The sequence below is a fragment of the Haplochromis burtoni genome, unplaced genomic scaffold (genome assembly GCF_018398535.1).
Source record: "Haplochromis burtoni strain Fernald_Lab_line unplaced genomic scaffold, NCSU_Asbu1 Contig_225, whole genome shotgun sequence".
NCBI lineage: Eukaryota > Metazoa > Chordata > Actinopteri > Cichliformes > Cichlidae > Haplochromis > Haplochromis burtoni.
In genome coordinates, this window is record NW_024582586.1 from 305,046 (window position 1) to 323,020 (window position 17,975).

Sequence of the window (17,975 nt, forward strand, 5' to 3'; positions counted from 1 at the left end):
TGCGCTCAGTGAATCTGCGTTCGACTACTCCGCCTAGGCTGCACTGTCGAGCGCAGATCCACCGAGCGCTCAACACAGACAGCATCGTCAGAAGGAAAGTTGATAAAATAAATGAAAAACTTTGTATTGTTCAATACATATGCGTACCGAACCGAAAGCACTGTATCGAACGGTTAAATATATCGATACGAGTATCGTTGCACCCCTACTGGCCACCATGTGAAAATCAACTCTGAGGTGACCTTTCAATGACAAGACTGCACCGAGTCTGTCACACCCACATGTTCACAACATCAGCTCTCTGGGTTGGTGTAGTTTGTGGTTGTCAACAGCAGGCTTTCTCGCTGTGACGTGCATTCCCAGCGATCGCCGTTCCAACATGCAACCACGGCAGCAAACAAAAGCCCCAACAAAATCTGATAGCTCGCGGCAGCAGCGGCACCTGGAATTCCTTTCCCGCATTAGTTTCTAAAACTGTGACTAAAGTGGGCATGGATCAAACTCGAGCAGGAATTTCTGTGCGAAACTCACCTCTGCTGTGCAGATTTAGCAACAAGAGCTTCAGCAGGACACAGACTCTGACGGAGTTAAATGGGGGCTTGACGGAGCGATGTTGCTGGTTCTGTTCCAGCTTCACTTTGGACATGAGATGAGCTGGTACAAGATTGGAGTGAAGTAAAGAGTAATGGTTTAAACTGCTGGGTAAGCTATATTCAAAGAGGGAATTTCCAATTTCCACCTCACTGCAAGACAGCAATTATGTGACTCCTCCAGTGGTTTTTTTTTTTTAAATTCAAATATGAAAACATGACCTTTTCTTGCTCTCTTCCTCCATCCGAGTGTATTCCTTCTACTGTGCACTGTTGCCTTCTGGTCTAAGTCAACAAAGAAAGCAGTACCAGAACTACACATAGCCATGAAGTTTGACTTTAGACAACAAATTATAGGAAATAACTAAGTCTCCCCCTCTGTGCCTGGTATGATTTAACACATTGCTCATAAGTAAGCAGCAGCAATGCAAGTCCCCATGTTAAAAACAGCAAATAATATGCCTTGCTGTGAGCTAATTCATTTAGCTAACACATTGTCAGTCCATCACTACACCAAACATGGCCTCTCCTAGCTCCATAAAGCCAGCGCCCACAACCAGGCAGCAGACTGGTGAAGTGTGTGAGTGGGGTAGTTATTTGTGCTACTGCAAAAATAGGAGAAACATCCACAGCCAGCAGCCAGTGAAGCCCCGTGAGAGTGCTTTAAGATGGAGGGGTGATCATCAAAGAAAGGTCAAACAGTTTCCAGTGACTTTCATGTGTTTTTGCTTCAGAATCCCAGCTCTGTCCGCAAATCACAAATGCATCTTCAACCAAAGCCGTTGATCTAATTTGCAGTTTTAGGAACAGTGATCTGGTTTAAACCAAAATGTCATGGGTTCTAACTTCATGCTTTGTCCAGCTCTCCGTCAAATTTGATGAAAACCGGCTTAGTTTTGTGTGTAATCTTTCTGACACACAAACATATATTAAGTAATACCCCGTCTGTATCGCCAACCATGTAAAATCTCCAGCGCTGAAGGCACCTCTCACCTTCATGTAGCCTTTAATGAAGCTTGCAGCCTTGACTCCAGTCTCTACGTTAAAACTGATGTCCACCTTGACGTCAGTCCTCTGGTCGGTCAGCTTGATGATTGGCACCTGAAAGATGAAGTGAAATGGCTCAACAAACACTACAGTCATGTCTTTCTGTAAAAACATGCTCACTGTGTCCTGGAACACAAAGAGGAAAAAAGGGAAGGGGAAAAAAAGGAACAACTGTCCCAAATGACAAGCTTTTAGAAATAAAAGCTAATCCAAAAATGAAAACTCAGCCATTAACTACTTATTATCATGTCAGTCAAGAAGGCACTGAAGCCTGTGGTCGCTTGCCTGGTTGTGTGCACAGCCCACACAACGACTGTGCGGGCCACTGAGTTGCTGTTTTCAAATGTATCCCTGCAGGATAGGAGCTATAAACACCTCCGAAGTAGGTGCACACATTAGCCCGAGCTGCAGAGTGATGGCTTTGACACAATGAAGGGAAGTTGCTGTGGAACTGAAATGAGTCGATAAGTAAAGTATGACTGACCTCGGCTGAACAGATGACGGCAAGTTTTCATTTTGGGTGAACAAGAGCAGACAAAGTACGCACTTCAGCATTCGCATCATAGTGGTTTCCAAAAAACAGACTATTAATCAAGAAAGAAATTGACAGAAAGTCCACCACAACTCAGGAAATGTGTCACCTGTGAGGCAAACAGATGGACGACACTGACGGTGTCTCACAGGTTAAAATGGACATTAAAGGGAATAAGTCAAAACTTTATACTTCTGGGCACTGGAAGTGCACAAGAGCTTTTTGGTGGCAAATTTTGTTTGCCTGGATTTCTTCCAGCTCTCCTCTTGATTTCTCTTTACTGGAGCTACAAGCATTTATTAGTTAGTGTGAAGAACTATCATTTTATCATTAGGCCAAAGCAATCAATAACTATTTTATACACAGGGTGGAAATTTATCATGTAGTTCCTTACTGAGAAATAAGCAGTTTTTAATTTTGACATTTGTGTTAATTTTCTGAATTGTCTTTATTAATCCGTCTGTTTCTGTAGAAACATTTCACAAGTTTCTTTTGTAGAAAATACTGAGCTATAAAGATACAGATGTCATGTAGAGCCCAGCTGATACAGCAGGTGATTTAACAATGTGACGTCTTTGACAACTGATTTTTTTTGAGGCCCACAAAACAGATTTCCATCAAGTTTATTATGAGTTTCATTTATGTTTTCCATTTTCTTCAAATACTCTTTTATGCTACTCCGGACTCTGTTGCTAACCAGGAAATTGCAGATATCGTGTCAACAAACTATGCTTTTCATTTAGCAGCCACTGTGAATGGCAAAAGTTAGATTTGCGAGTCGCCAATCTATGGTCCAACAATAAATCAGTGCGGCTCGACTAGCTAACAGGCATCTAACTTTATTAATGGGATAGTTTGGACTAATATATTAGAAAGCATTTTTCACCGTCAAGTGTTAGTTTTTCTTTGTTTTTTTAATAAATACCAGCCAATAACTCGTTAAAGTCTTCTCAACCAGCTGCAATAAAGGATCAGTTGCTGGCCGCTATGAACGCAGAAAATAGCCAATATTGGCTGATAGTATTGTCCCACCAATAAATCAGCTGTGCTCCAGTGTGATAGCCCAAATGCAATGACATGCTATAGGTGCACACAGGCACAGAGTGGAGAAGCACAACCTGCTTGTCTCTACTTACTGTAGCCTTGTCCAGCACTTTAATGGAGTTAGGGTCGGCAACTTCATGCTTGCGAAGAGCTTGTTCAAGCTCTTGCAGTGGCGGGCGCTCCCACTTCCCAGTCACCATCAGGTCAATATCACTAAGGGCAAAAAACATACATGAACTAATTTAAACAAACATTAGTCCTAAAATTTAAATGCCCTCGCAGCAAAACAAATCAGGAACAAAATCAAGTTGGCTATTTAAAAACTGAATAAATTTAAATCCTGCTCTTACCTTGTTGGAAGGTACAGCCCTGTGCTGAAGCTGCCATATATTTGGACCTGGTAAAACATGGTTACAGAAGTGTGAAAATGACCGAAATCACTGTCATTCATGGCATACAAGCTGACGTGTTACAGCTCTTCACATCACATTCTAACCATAAAGGGCTTGGCAACTTGCAACAACTACACTTCTAGCTCATTTGCGGTGGTGCTGTATATATCCAGTTCAAATGTTTGCAAACGACCAGGACTTAGGCATTTCCGGCTCCCTACTTCAGAGACTGTAAACACTGCCAAGTTAAGTACGCTGCCAAATTAAGTACACAATAGCAAAGAACAAAAATGCTGTGCTTGAGGGCTGCAAGTGAATGCTCTCCAAAGGAAGCGGAGTCATTTCCTTTTCCGTCAAGGCAAAAGCACCACGACAGGCCAGGGTAAATACATGGAAATGAAAAGGGAGGCTGGGACAATCTGAGGCTTGATCCATTTACCTGACAATGTGGCTCACAGCAGAAGTGGTGAAGACTGGCAGCCAACAAATCACTGCTGCGCGTGTTTTACATGATTAAGCAACGAGAGAGGCGGTGCATCAACCGCGCCTCGCTGTACTCTTCTCAACCAGCTGCAAGATCCTCCATCACCATTTCTACACCTCTCAAGTGCGAGTACAGACACTAATTTTTCTGTTTTAAAGAGTGTCTCATAACTGCTTTCCAGTTAGTCAATTATGTTCTCATTCCTTCTAAGGAAACTACAAAACAGTGGTAGTATGAGGTCAGTTTTTGTTGGGTCTGACACATAGTACCTTTGTTAAAGAGGAACAGTTTGGTCAAAAGTGTGAGTAAGAGATCGATGCCAATCTCACGTCTGTCTGTTATTTAGAAAATTAAAACTAGGAGTCTGTTTGTTAGCTTGCGGTTTAACAGGAGGAGGGGTGACATGTGCCAGACTGAAACTTGGACGTGCACACCTACGGTCCTGTGACGCTGCCGGGTAATTAAGTCACTAAACCTGGCCAAAAAACATCCGAGCTGACTAATCTCTCACGCCCAATCACACTTCCTGATTGCAATAACTGATGTCATCTCTTGTCCAGTGATATTTCAAATGTCATATTAATACATTTTGTCTTTATAGTTTTTGAAATGTTTGTGCCTAATTTAAGCTCATTTTTAAGGGTTGTAGCCTAATGAAATTATTCAGTCAAAAATAAATAGTTTTTAAAAAGCACTAGCCGAATTTTCAAAATTTAAGCATGTTCCTTTAAATAATAAAATCATTGAATTAAAATGTACAGCTGTTAAAGGAGGGTGTAGTGAGAGCAAGGCTGGTATGCATAGATGTGCACAGTTAAAAAACAAACAGTTGGTGCTCCACCTGCTGTGGATCCAGGTTAGTTTCAAAGACTGCCAGCTGCGGCCCAAAAAGATCAAAGGTAGCGTCTTTTTCCCAGACAGAGAAAGAAAAAATAAAATAATAATTATTAAAAAAAAAAAAAAAAAAAAAAAAGGGGGGGGGGGGGACAGACACTGTACTGTATTGAAACATTTGATAGTTTCAGCTATGATTTAGGAACACTGACAGGATATCAGTGAAGTCTCTGATTTATGCTGATCCAAATAAACATGTGTGCGTGTGCATGCGTAACATACATCAACAGTAGGCCACAGCTCCTTGATGACCACCTCTATCCGGTTCACCACCTCCTTCCTCATAGCTGCCTCCTCCGGCCGAGGAGATATGTATTTGTAGAAATTCATCACCTCTTCGTGGAGTCTGGACAAAAGGACAAATAAGGGTTAAGTACAAGAATGAACTAAAAATAATCCAACTACGTGGTCACTGCTCTGGAAAGGTTCACACTGCTACTGCCGATGTATACATGTACTAACAAAGCTCATGATTACATGGACGCTGCAAACTGAGAAACACTGCAACAGCTTATTAAAACATAATCGATGCCACAAGCAGATCTCAAGGTGTAATGAATATGCACCTCAGCCTGGTAGTGTTACAGCACTAATGAAAGCTTCCCTAATGAAAATGAACTTCGACTTGCAAGAGTGTCACAGGGTTCAAAACCTTCAGGAAGTGGCTTCTCATTTTAGCAGGTACCGATCGTCATGTTCAGTGTTTAATATGACAAATGCGGCAGGTGGCGGATTGTATCAGCTGTTGCTAATGAACCTCAACTCTACAAGTGATTGATGACAGCCCCCACCCCCAAAAAAAGCATCACTCTGTAACATCCCGGTAAAACCAGATCACGAGTAATGCTTCTTCTCTGCACCACAGTGTCATTTGAGAAAGCGCATTATCCCAAATAAGCTGCCATGTAAGGGGACTTATACTCAGTTCCAGCTTTGTATTCTTATTCTCAGACTCCAGATTAGCTTTTCACAATTCACACAGAAATATAATCCTTAATCATCTTACACTGGTCCCCAGTTCATGCTCTGTCTGAAGGGTGAACAGAAGGTTTGAACAGCAGGTGGGAGGGGCGGGAGATGACCATATTGGGGATATCTGCTCTCACTGACATCATAGAGAGCCAGGAGTAGAAAAAAAATAGTGTGTTTAAAACCATCTGAGCCCAAGCTTTCAGGTCACAGAGGTACATAAACTGACCTCAAACTTTGTTTAACGTTTCTATCATTGAAGCATTACATATGTGAGACAATGAGAAAAGAATTTTAGGTCTCCAAGTATTTTCAGACAGTAAGTTTTATATTATATTGTTAAAGTGATTAAAATGGGTAATGTTCCAGTGGAGTAAGAGTTACATTTAACAGTTGCATATTATGTTCTTTGGACATCTAGGCAAATTTTATTTGAAATCACTGACGGCACGTTAGACTAGCATGGGCCCACTTTAAATTAGGAATCCATTAGCTAGCAGTGACCCTGTGACTGATATCAACATACTGGAAAATAAAATGCCATTAACCAGTGTCGCTGGCCCATATGCATCAGCTGTGGTGCTGTGCGATACTGCAAATTTTGTTATGATCCAATACCGAGGAAATGCAGCCATATTGCAGACACTGATACGTTTAGTGCATCAAACGGCTTATGCAGTGGAGAACACTGTGTCATGACTTATGAGATTAATTATCAATAATTTGTAAACTGAACATTTTAATTTTTCATAGTGGATGTTTGAGATTTTTGAGGGGGTTTCTTACATTTCCCCCAAAAGTAAAACGTTAACACAGTTCAGTGGGCTACATACTGAACTCGGAGAATACAAACAAACGATCAATCCTATTCCGCTAGTATCAATCCAATACCAGTGTTGGGGTTGGGTCATTTAGACTGATCTGACCACCTGTAATTGGCTGTGTCGCAAAAATTTTAAGATTCTTTCTTTTAAATAAAAAAACTAAAAAAAATTTTAAAAAAAAAAGCTGCGTAGATGTTACTTTGTTATTTTATTGATCTGTTGTCATTTCAAAATCATTGCATTCCTGTTTCAGATCATAGTAATAACAAACTTCAAACAGTTATTTTGAACTGGTGCCCTCGTTTGATCAAGAAGCTACAGCTGTTATTTCAGCATATCAAACAGATTTCTTGGGAAAATGGAGATAAATATTGGATTTGACTGGAAGATTCCCAATACTGTGATAATGGAAAACTCAATTAGGAAATCTGGTCTAATTGTGAAGTCTGAAAATGCATAAATATATTTTGAAATTGCAACTTTGTAAAGCCACGTTACTAAACCTGCCTGCTTCAGTAACAGTCAAACTGAAATAATTTGATAGATTTGGTTTTTTTTAAAAAGACAAAACATAAGTTTTTCTATGCCTTTATGAGAAGTCTCTTAGATCAGTACCAATTTAACCATCCTAGATTCGGCTAACTGTAGCCCTGCCCCATATTGTAACCACCAGGCCAAAAATAAGCCTGAACTAAAGTGGTCAACGTGCAGAGGAGCTATGCTTTGCAGAATACTCATCTTCACTGAATACATTTGGCTTACGGAAAGACAACGGCACAACACACACCTGAGGTTTTGAGTGGAAATTGACCAAGGTTTAAGCAAAACACTGGAGGGCCAGAGTAGGCCTGGGAGTCTCCCAGGCCCGTTGTTGATATGGATTTGTGTTTGACAGCAGGGCACATATAATGTACAGATTTCTGACCAGTTAAATGCCTTCGAACAGAGGAAGTCTGTTTGACCCATTCATTTTTTTTTTTTCCCTAGGAATGCATGCCACGATGCCAGTGTGAAATACAGAACAGGGGGGGACTGTCACAATCAATTACCAGAGCCCTGAAGAAAATGCACTCAGCCCCATGGGCCCACTCCTTGGTGAAAACTCTGTCAGCAAACCAGTCAGTCCAGCATGTATCCATGCTAACCGTCCAACGATTACACTCCACACAGCCCACAGTTAGAATAATAGCTATTACCAGAGCCATCCCTGACAAGCAATCTTACAGTAAACACTCAAAGCTTACAACTTTACTCCACCAACATACAAATATTTTTATGTTCACACTGTTCCAGTTTGTAGTGAAACTCCCTCTCTGTGCAGAACTTTAAAGGGCACCCCTGAAGGCAAACCAAAGCAACACTAGTCGGCACACAAGCTGAAACTTGTGTCAGAAAACTTGTAGAACCACGAATTACAAGATGAAATTCACTGTGGTTTCAGAAGAAAACATTCATTAACAACTTCAAATTTCTCAGCTCACTTAGATTTCACTGCAATTGGGAAACTCTGCATCACGCATGTGGAACTGCTTTCGTGACAAACACCGTTTCGTTGTTACAGAAGATTCCCAGATGGGTGCAAGCAGCCATTACAAATATTACAAATTCCTGCAACACATTCAGAAATTCTTCGCTCATTTGTTTCAGGAGGGCTTCGGTTAGTGCCCAGTTATACTTGAAAATCAAAAGCTATTCAGTTAGTGTTTTTATTACACCAACAATGCAGATATTGCAAATTTAAACAACCCTTATTTACCATTTATAGACATTAATTTTAGGTGAACTCAATACTAAGAAAATATAGCTAATCTGTGGCTAAAGCGAGTTCCTGGAAACTGATTTTAATCATACTTCAGTACTCTGGGATCCACCCTGTATGTTATGTCATATTGGCAGATCTCTACAAAGAATAACCTGCAAATAGGGAGTGCACCCAAATTAACTTGGGCACAAAGGTAATTAATTCTGAACTAAAGCACGTACCTTGCACATAACTAGTCCTTTCCCCCACAAATTGTATCGAATTATGTTTAAAACAGTCAATATTGAGAATTAATCTCGCAGGTTTCACCTCCCACGCTCACTGTCAGATTGCCAGATTACTTTTCGGATTCACCACAGCAGATTGCTAACAGGTTAAGTGCAGTTGTCCATATCGTTCAAATTAAGCTGGTTTCAACCTCGTCAACAACAACAACAAAAAAAAAAATGTTGTAAATAGATTATCGTATTTAATTTCTAGTTCTGTGTAATTACATTTCACTGGAGGAATAAAAAGGTTGTAATTCTGTTTTAAACAGTTTTTCCCGTTAAGTCCAGCCTGCATAGGAAACCGTTGGGTAAATTAGCTTTAGGCTCGTCGTTTAGGCTAACTAACGGACTACATTGAAAAGCAGCGTATCCGGTCGGCACCTTCTAAATAAATAGACCATTAAGAAAATCTACTCAAACTCGCTTCACGCCAACACATTATTCAACACTTCAGAATACATTTTATTGCTTTACTTAATAGTTGGGCTCGACAGCTTGCTGGAATTATCGTGTTCGGTAACGGCACAGTTTAACCTTCTGAATACCAAATCACGGCACTTCCGGTCTTTTTCTGGCCGTCTGCGGCTGCCTTTACGCAGCTGTAACGGTTAGCTAATCAGCCAACGGCAAGAAGAAAAATGTCCAGCTTACTCTCCAGTACTCAGTGTACCGCCATAATCCAACTGCATTGAAAAACAAGAGTATAATATATAACTATACTGTTTATATTGCCAAACAGACTACAGCTTCAGGAGACGTTTGTCAACTTATTACAGCTTATTTCACCACAAATCAGCGATGCGGTTAAGTCACTCACCCGAGTACCCCTGGGCTGTACTCCCTCGTCTTCCAGGGCGTGCAAGTGCTCGCATAATTGCCATTAGTGCAGTTGGAAATCGAATAATTCATCCCATAAGTGCTCGCCTTGTTGTCACTTTTCCTTCGGCCCGGGTGGTGACTGTGTGGTTGATTAATAGGTACAGAGGGGTGAACCTGATGCTGGTTCACGCAAATCTGCTGTAACTTGAAAGCCTGGTGCTCCTGCGGGTGACGGTGATGGTAAAGGTTGACATTATTGTCCATGCTGTCTCTCAAGTTGAAGAGCAGGTTGGCACCCCCGACGTTATTATTAATACTCCCCGTAACATTTCTATCCATAGTCCTCTCGAGTGAGCAGCTGGAGGGGGGACTGTCCGTCCCGGATTCCTGCGAAGACGACGAGGCAGATCCCGTTTTATGGGACGCAGTTTTCCCCTCACCTGGCTCGCTGATGTTCGACGGGGTTAAAGAGTTGTGTACGTTCCTGTTGGACAGTGCTCTCCCCAGCGGAGGAATCGCATTGCCGTTACCGCTACTACTGTGTGCAGCGCCGTTCGTGATGCTACGATGGCTGCTGCCGTTGCTCAGGCTTCCTGTAACGTTACCGTTGCTGCTGCAGATGCTCTTGCTCGAAGCCACGGCGGTCGCCACATTTTTTAAAACCGCGTAATTCACACACTGGTTGTGGTTTTGATTGTGGAGCTGCTGCTGAGCGGAGAGAGTCCGTACTCCCTGAGAGGTCTCCCAGACGTGCATCCATAAGGCGTTCGCAGGTCCTTTCTGTTCGGGCTGAATCCAAGCTACCCTCGGATCCATTCAACTTCTTTCTCTGGTAACCCCCCCGACAAGTCCCTAACACTTCCGAGCCCGTGATGAACCTGCGCCGCTTCTCGGACCTTTCAAAGGTCGCTACGCTGTCCGGGGTTACGAGAACAGACGCGTTTGAACATTAAACCGAATTAGGACCATTGATAAAGTGGCCCCCTTTTACACCGCTAGCTCGAAAATTTGCTAGCTGATTCCTACGGGAATTCAATATGGCGTATGCTCTTCAAAATCCACACGCATGCGTCCTACCAGGGATTTCTTAAATGATGACTGCGCCCCCCCCCATCCGCCCACTCCTTTATCGCTCCTCAGCCGGGAGACTGATGATTTGCAGGGAATAAATATTAGAATTTTTATTTGATAAATAATTCACTGGACAACAAATGAGGTACACGGTAAACGTCGATAATGAATAAAATGACCTGGGGTCTTTCTATATTTTTTATTTTTAAATAAAGCAGGGCCTGGCAGTCCGCAGATCCTTGTGCGCTCAGTTTCAACTTCCCCGCTTTCACCAGTGGGTGGAGGAATGGATGGGTGGGTTCAGAGGGGATCCCCATCAACACGAGGCCGGACAGAAGCTTATTGTTGCACAAATGATTGACTATTAACGTCCTGGACACGAATGCATGTCTTGAAATATTCACGGATTAAAGAGAAATCAGATATATAGATTTCCCCAATTTATATGTTATATACTCATTAGACTAGAGTTCGGGGACATTAACAGATTTGGCCCTGCAGAATACCTGACTTTTTCCGTGGGTGATCTAGCTATGGATCCGCAGCTTCCTCTGACAGACAAAAACTGGAACTATGTAACTTTTAAGGAAAGTATAATTTACTTCAAAAGAAGATCAGGCCATGAGACTGTCGGCATCCCAAACACTTGCTCGAGGCCACAAACTCAGGCCCTTGAAATGCTGCTCACATACACACAGCAGTAAGCCTACACTGCAGTGTAAACACAGACTGTATATAAGGACATAGAGGCTTTTCATACGATCTAAGTACAACAACACAGTAACATGGTCCCCCCCGTCTAAGCTTAAAAGGGCCTCCTTTCCCCCCGTTTATTATTTCAGATGCACACTGCGGACCTGGATTCCAAATGTTCATTTTGAAGTGAAGCACAGCAGGTGGTGTTCATCATCCCAGTATCTCAATACTGCCCAGGCCCCACCGGTAACAGCAATTTCCCAAGCCATTAAACACTACGGTGAAGGAGTGGCAGGCAGGATAACCAGCACCTTCTGGGATGTGTATGTATTTCTTTTTAAAGAGTATCTTGCATAATGCCTGCCCCCAACCTCTGCTACTCACGTGCAGCATGTGACATAGCCAAAAGAAACTCCCCCCTAGAGCAAACTATGTGTCGGCTAGGATATGCAGCTCGCCATAAAACACACTCGGGCACACACACAGATGCTTACTCCCACTGTACGCCTGCAGAAAGCCAATCTCTTCTTCCTATCTTTTCCATTTTACACTGCATGAAACACGGGCACTGACAAAGCACACTGAATAGGTTATTCCTCTCATCTCTCATGTCATGGACTCAGCTCGAGCCGAGCGCCGACACCGACTATGCCTCAGCGTGCGTGTCGTTTCAAGGCTGGTTTGCCTCATTGTCAGCTTTTATGGGATTACAACATTGGTGACGACTGGACCGTAGCTGACAGACGCCTAAAAGATGCACACGAACACACACGCACAGAAACAACAACACAGGAGAAGCTGGAGAAGCCACTAATATGCTCACAGGCATAACAGTAATAGGAGATAATATTAAGGAAGCAGGCAGTTGTCTGAGGCTGCATGTGGCTTGAATAGTAATGAGGCTGCAGTATGTTCCAGATATTTAACCCACATTAGTGGGAAGCTGCGCTTACAATGTCAGCAGCCATTACACAGTTTCTACATGTGAGCATACTGCCTGTGGTGCGTTGCCCCCACTGTGCAGTTAGGTACAGTAATAACAAGGACATCATTAGAATCAACCCACTGATTATCATCTAACCGCAGAGCAGGTTCAAAACTGCAAATCTGGGCCATCGACTTTATATGCAGTCTGTGGTCTGAACCTACAGTCCAAACTGTACCACCTGAATGCAAGATGGGGGGGTTAAAAGAGTTTAAACCTAGGAGGTGTAGGTGTGTTAATATGCGCCATCTACAGGTAAAGAGAACATCTTCAAACTGCTGTCCATCGCCTGCATTCTGGGTGCAAAGGAGGGATCCTGCACCATTTACAAAATCATAACCAAGGGATTTTAAGACCTCAGTAAACACAAAGGAAGACCAAGAGATCATACTGCTAGTTATGACAGGGCAGAAATCAGTGCAACACCAAGTACGCTGTTTTTCTTCACGCATGACAATAAACTGAATATTTCTGTTAAAGTTAATGTTAAACAATTTGACATAAAACAGAAACTTTATATATTATAAAGTTCACCTACACTGTTATATAGAAATTTTTTACACTGAATCTAAGACTAGGACTTCATGTTTCCTTTAATTTCAGACTTTTTGAGATAATATTTTGTACAAAGTCTAGTCCTATCCATGGGAGGCAAGACTGGACCCATAAATAAACAAATAAATAACTAAAGCAGCTATCACATTACCGGCTGGCTTAGGACTCCATGTTGGTTTTCCCCCTTTTATTGCCAGCAGTGGCCATATTTGAAGAAGAGGGTGGATCGCCAACTTATCAACTGGACTGGACTGTTTTGAACCCTTCGTCATTTTCACTGTTGCTTCCAATGGCCACTCATACAATAAATGGCCTGCATTTGTATAGCGCTTTACACGTTCAGTCATCCACCCATTCACACACTGGTGATGGCAAGCTACATTGTAGCCACAGCCACCCTGGGGCGCACTGACAGAGGCGACAATAGTGACTTGTCAATCACAAGGTTGATCCAGTCATAAACATTTCCCTCTTATTGGGTCCACAGTTTACAAAATGAACATCTTATTGTTTTCAATAAATCTTGAAAGTAGATTTCCAGGCTGGCTTTACTTTTCACATCGGAAAGCTGCGTCCATCTTTTATATACAGTCTATGACTTGCAAGACGGGCAGAACATGCAGCAGTGGCTTGTTATTTTACTTTTCTACCACAGATGTGTGTTTGTTCGCATGCAGCAGTCTTAAAGGCTGAAGGTTGTTAATGCTGCTTAGTTGTTGCTTTTCCACGTTACATTAAATTATATAGCATGCGCATATTAAATATTACTTGTATCCAGAGCCTGTGTGTCTAAGTTTGGGACCAACAAGCCATTACACAGTGCATGAAGATGAATGGTATTACAGGCAAATGGCACGCTCAGTTGTAAATAGTGTCTGTGTAATATAGTGATGCAATTACAAGGAGCCCAGACAGAGGATGCACAACTAGAAAAAAAAACACCCTGGAAAAAAGAGAGAGAAGGTGGGGGCATGAAGGACGTCACTCTGCAAAGCAGCCATCATTTATCATCACACTCAGACGCAGCAAAGTATTTATTGGTGACAAAGTGTAAAAATCCCTTTATCAAATTCCTAAAGACATGACCTCAGTTGTGACAGGAAAAGGACTTCATCAGGAAATGAGTGAGCAAACTTTAAAGATAACTGCACTTCTTTTGAATAAAAAGTCATTTTTAAAACCCACCCAAAAAAAGGGCACCTGAGTACCAACAAACCATGACATGATTTAAGAAAAGTCTTAACTTACACTGACAAGATTATGACTCACGGTAACAAAAATGAAACCGTAATGGAGCGAAAGAGACAAGTCCAATATTTCCTGTTCCTGTCTTTACTTCCAGTTTTTCTCCGTCCCTTCAAAAACACATCTCGCACAGCTTTATTCATTCAGCACGCGTTGTCCTCCTGCTTTCACCTGGCCAATATTTTTCTCTAATTTCTTCTCCACTTCTTCACCATCTCTCTGAGAAACTCCCAGCATGGGGCATGTTTTGGGGCAACTCTTATTTTCTAATTTCAGGCATGGGTGACTTATTGACGCCTGTGCTTGATCTCCATTCTCTGTCCCCGCAGTCCATGAGTGGGGGACAGGCCTGATGCAAGTCTCAGTCTTTTTTTTTTTTTACTTTGTACATTTTTCCAACTTTGTAGTACATGCAAACAAAAAATACAAAAAAGGAACACAAAAGAAACAAACTAAATGGAATAAAGCGCACCTAATCTGTGGGGTGAAGAAAACAAAGAATAATTATACACATATGTATAGAGAGGGGGCCAGGGAATACCCAAAGTACTGTCTTATCAATCCCGTCCCAAAAAACACCAGCCACCCAGCCTCTTACATCCATATGAAGGCTGCCAGACAGGGCCCGAAGTCTGGTCCTCTCCCCGACAGGTCCAGTTCCATTCACAATCATAACATATTTGAACCCGGAGCGGGTATTAGCAGGACCCCATTCTCTCAGGGCCCGGCCGTCCGCCTATGCCTCAAAGGACCAAGAACCAAAAGCTATTTGAATTAAGAACAGGAGAGAAAAAAAAAAAAAAAAACAAAAAAAAAAAAACAACCAGGAGAGGTCCCTGCCTTATGGGGTTGAGTGAGTCTTATAGGCTATCCATTTTGTCCACAGTTTATCAGATTTCAGTCTCAAAGTGTAGGTCATCTCTATCTATCTATATATCCTCAATTACATCAGTCCATTCTTCCAATTTTAAAGGGTCACTTTTCAGCCAGTTTTTGTTATTATCTTTTTGCTTGACAACAACATAATTTTAAACAAGTAATGGTCTTCCTTTCTTACATTTTCCCATATTCCAAAATACAATACTCGTGCCTCACATGACATGCTTTCCCAGTAAGGTTTGCCATTTTTACACTTCCAAAACACATGAGAATGATTGGCGTCCCAGTCTCCACATAATCTCCAGCATTGTTGGGGTGTTTTCAGCTGCTTGCTTTTGATATAAGGTGTAATAAAGAACCTAATCACATTTTTCCAGCCATATTCTCTCCATCGTCTAGAGCTGGTGGAATTATGCTATGAGAGACAAACGGATCGCCAGTCATCCTCTGACATAATTCAGATTCCCACTTTTGTTTAATGTATGTTTCATTCCTATTCAAATTTTGCAGACCAGATATGCAGTTACATTCACAAAGTTGCTTCTCTTTCAGGACTTTGAGATGACGAGGTCAGTAGATGACACCCAGAGCAAAATCCAGTAGAAAACACGTTCTACGTAATTCAGAACTCGTCTATTTGATGTGAATCGACGTTAAAAAGATTTGCAACAGCTGAATCTTGAGGATAAAATGACCATTTTAAATGTCTGCTTTGCATTTCCAACTTTATGTTCCAACTGGGAGAATATGCAGAGCAGGAGGAGAGTCTTAAAGCTGTTTACTGCTGATGTAGAGTGTCATAAATCCCGTATATTACCATGGAGCTACTCCATTCACAACCTTTATTTCCTCTGGAGGAGAGCTGAATGCCGCCTCTCCTGCAAACGCAACACCTCCAGCACATTCAGTCCATGCTTGTTGGGGTTCCTTGGTGCTTTGTGATGTTATTACCAACGTAACAAATGATAAAAACCTTTCTGAGATGTTGACTTTTAGCTATTGCTTCTTCACACCTAGAGTGAGCTTGTTTTCAGTGGAAAAAAATAAGCTGTTTTCAAGGTTTGTTGCAACATTAGAGAATTTCTAAATTAGGCAAATGATCACGGGAATGTTCTTCGCCGTTGCAGGAGAACACATTGCCTTTCGAGGTGTCCAGTTTTCTAGAACAGAAAGGGAATCAACACCTTCCTGCTTTTAGGGTAGTCCTCAAACTTGGCAAGGTACCATCTGCAGAGCAAGAACAAAGGAACAAGAAATTTTCCTGTGTTAATTCTGAATTTTGTTTAAAATATACAGTGTGCACACTCCAGGAAAATTGCTCTGAGTGTGAGAACGCTGCCTGTTTTTGTTCTTACTTGTGGTGGGCCACAGCTCTGCTAGCGAGGACCACTGCGGTAAAGATGGCGAAGGCTGCACTGTGAACAGAGTGACCAGCCAGAGTGAAGCCAGCCCACTCTGTTATCTCACCCAAGAAGTTGGCCCCAGACACGTACTCGAACATGCCGCCTGTGGGTGGAAGACAGCGACATTAGAGCAGGTGGGTTTCTCCTTTGATGTGCTCACTGATGCAAAAATAACCCAAACATTTTAATGCTGAGGGAAATAAAATCCAGTGACTTTTTGCAGAATACAATTTGATACTAAGCTGAAGAAGTGGTGACATTTCCACTGCCTGTGAATCTTATTTGGAGGCAACATGCAGTTACAAAATGCAAAGGGCATTCACAGAGCTGGCTTCATACCACACATACATGGCTGAGCACTCAGTATGTGACTGCAGGCTATGCGCTCAGCAGTGCTGCTACCCTTTATGTGAAAATAGCAGATTCTTGGCTGAGGGGATTCCAGACGTGCCTGTAGGTTGATCTGGAGCAACAAAGCTCACAGCTTCCTCACACCTCGCCTTCTCTGCTCTATTTTCTTTAAGGTTCAGGGAAGGATTGTTTCAACAGGTTCAGTGCAAGTTCAGGCTCAAGGTGCTTTTGTTGTGACTACGCTCCCAGTCAGGGGAGCTGCTCACTTTGTGAACCCGTTATGATTACAGATTTATTTAACAGAGGTAGAAGCCAACTTATGGTTTGGATTTTTCAGAGAAAACAGTTTGATTCCATGTACCCACTGTACAGCCTGTTTTGCAGAAGGAATTTGGACGTGAACCAATGCCTTGTTTACCCAACCCCCTCCTTACATGTCACATCTTATACAGTGCTCAGCCAGTTAAATGCAGTACAAGGTCACACACACACACTTTAAAAAAAACAAAAACAAACCAAACCATAAATCCACTCATGTTTCAGTTGTTAGGTCTGTTTTAGCCAAGCTGGGGCGGGCTGCACAGCAAACTCTTCCTAAAATGGGTTTACTCATCAGAGAAGGTTGATGTGTTGCATTCCCCTCCCAAAAACACCCAAACAAACAAAACATTTATCGACCATTTGTACGGAGAACCACCAACCATCATTTTGACTCAGTGTTAAATGCTGCAGTCCTGACTGCCTAACAACATGAAGGCTGTATAGCATGACCCAGACCTAGCTAGATAGCTAAATATATAAGGTACTGTCGTTAGATAAAAGATTAGTAATTATCACAGGGTTTGAATGGATCTGGGATGGAATTCTGATCCAGGGTGTTGGATAACAGATGTGTGGAGAATTAGACGAGTTGCTGCCTGTGTAGAGCAGCAAGGGAACCATAGCTGAACTAAACAGAGAGTCTGTAGAACAGGGGTCGGCAACCCTAGGCAGGGTTAACTGATGGCATCATAGCTGGACGGGCATACCAGACATTTGCTCGGTGGGCCGATGATTTGTTTTTTTTTTTTTGGAACAGTATAAGCAATGAAAGGTTGTGGATTGGCCAGATGCTGGTCGGTGTGTAAAAATAACTCAGTTGTTTGGTGGTGGCTATGGCGGAGC

At 42.2% G+C, this 17,975-nt stretch overlaps 2 protein-coding genes across 3 annotated transcripts in view; both read right to left on the reverse strand.

The window, feature by feature from the left end:
• The window catches only part of tent4a (terminal nucleotidyltransferase 4A), a 26,713-nt gene extending 16,014 nt beyond the window's left edge, over nt 1–10,699 (reverse strand). For both annotated transcript variants that reach the window (XM_005937282.3, XM_014338417.2), the window contains exons 1-5: nt 9,625–10,699; nt 5,206–5,329; nt 3,564–3,610; nt 3,306–3,426; nt 1,584–1,691 (exon numbers count right to left, since the gene is read on the reverse strand). In XM_005937282.3, coding sequence (XP_005937344.1) covers nt 1,584–1,691; nt 3,306–3,426; nt 3,564–3,610; nt 5,206–5,329; nt 9,625–10,442 — 1,218 coding nt within the window. In that variant the 5' untranslated portion in view covers nt 10,443–10,699. The remainder of the gene's footprint in view (nt 1–1,583; nt 1,692–3,305; nt 3,427–3,563; nt 3,611–5,205; nt 5,330–9,624) is intronic.
• Nucleotides 10,700–13,954: 3,255 nt separating this feature from the next.
• The window catches only part of srd5a1 (steroid-5-alpha-reductase, alpha polypeptide 1 (3-oxo-5 alpha-steroid delta 4-dehydrogenase alpha 1)), an 11,464-nt gene continuing 7,443 nt past the window's right edge, over nt 13,955–17,975 (reverse strand). The window contains exons 4-5 of the mRNA XM_005937281.2: nt 16,413–16,563; nt 13,955–16,284 (exon numbers count right to left, since the gene is read on the reverse strand). Of these exons, the coding sequence (XP_005937343.1) occupies nt 16,218–16,284; nt 16,413–16,563 (218 nt within the window). The 3' untranslated portion in view covers nt 13,955–16,217. The remainder of the gene's footprint in view (nt 16,285–16,412; nt 16,564–17,975) is intronic.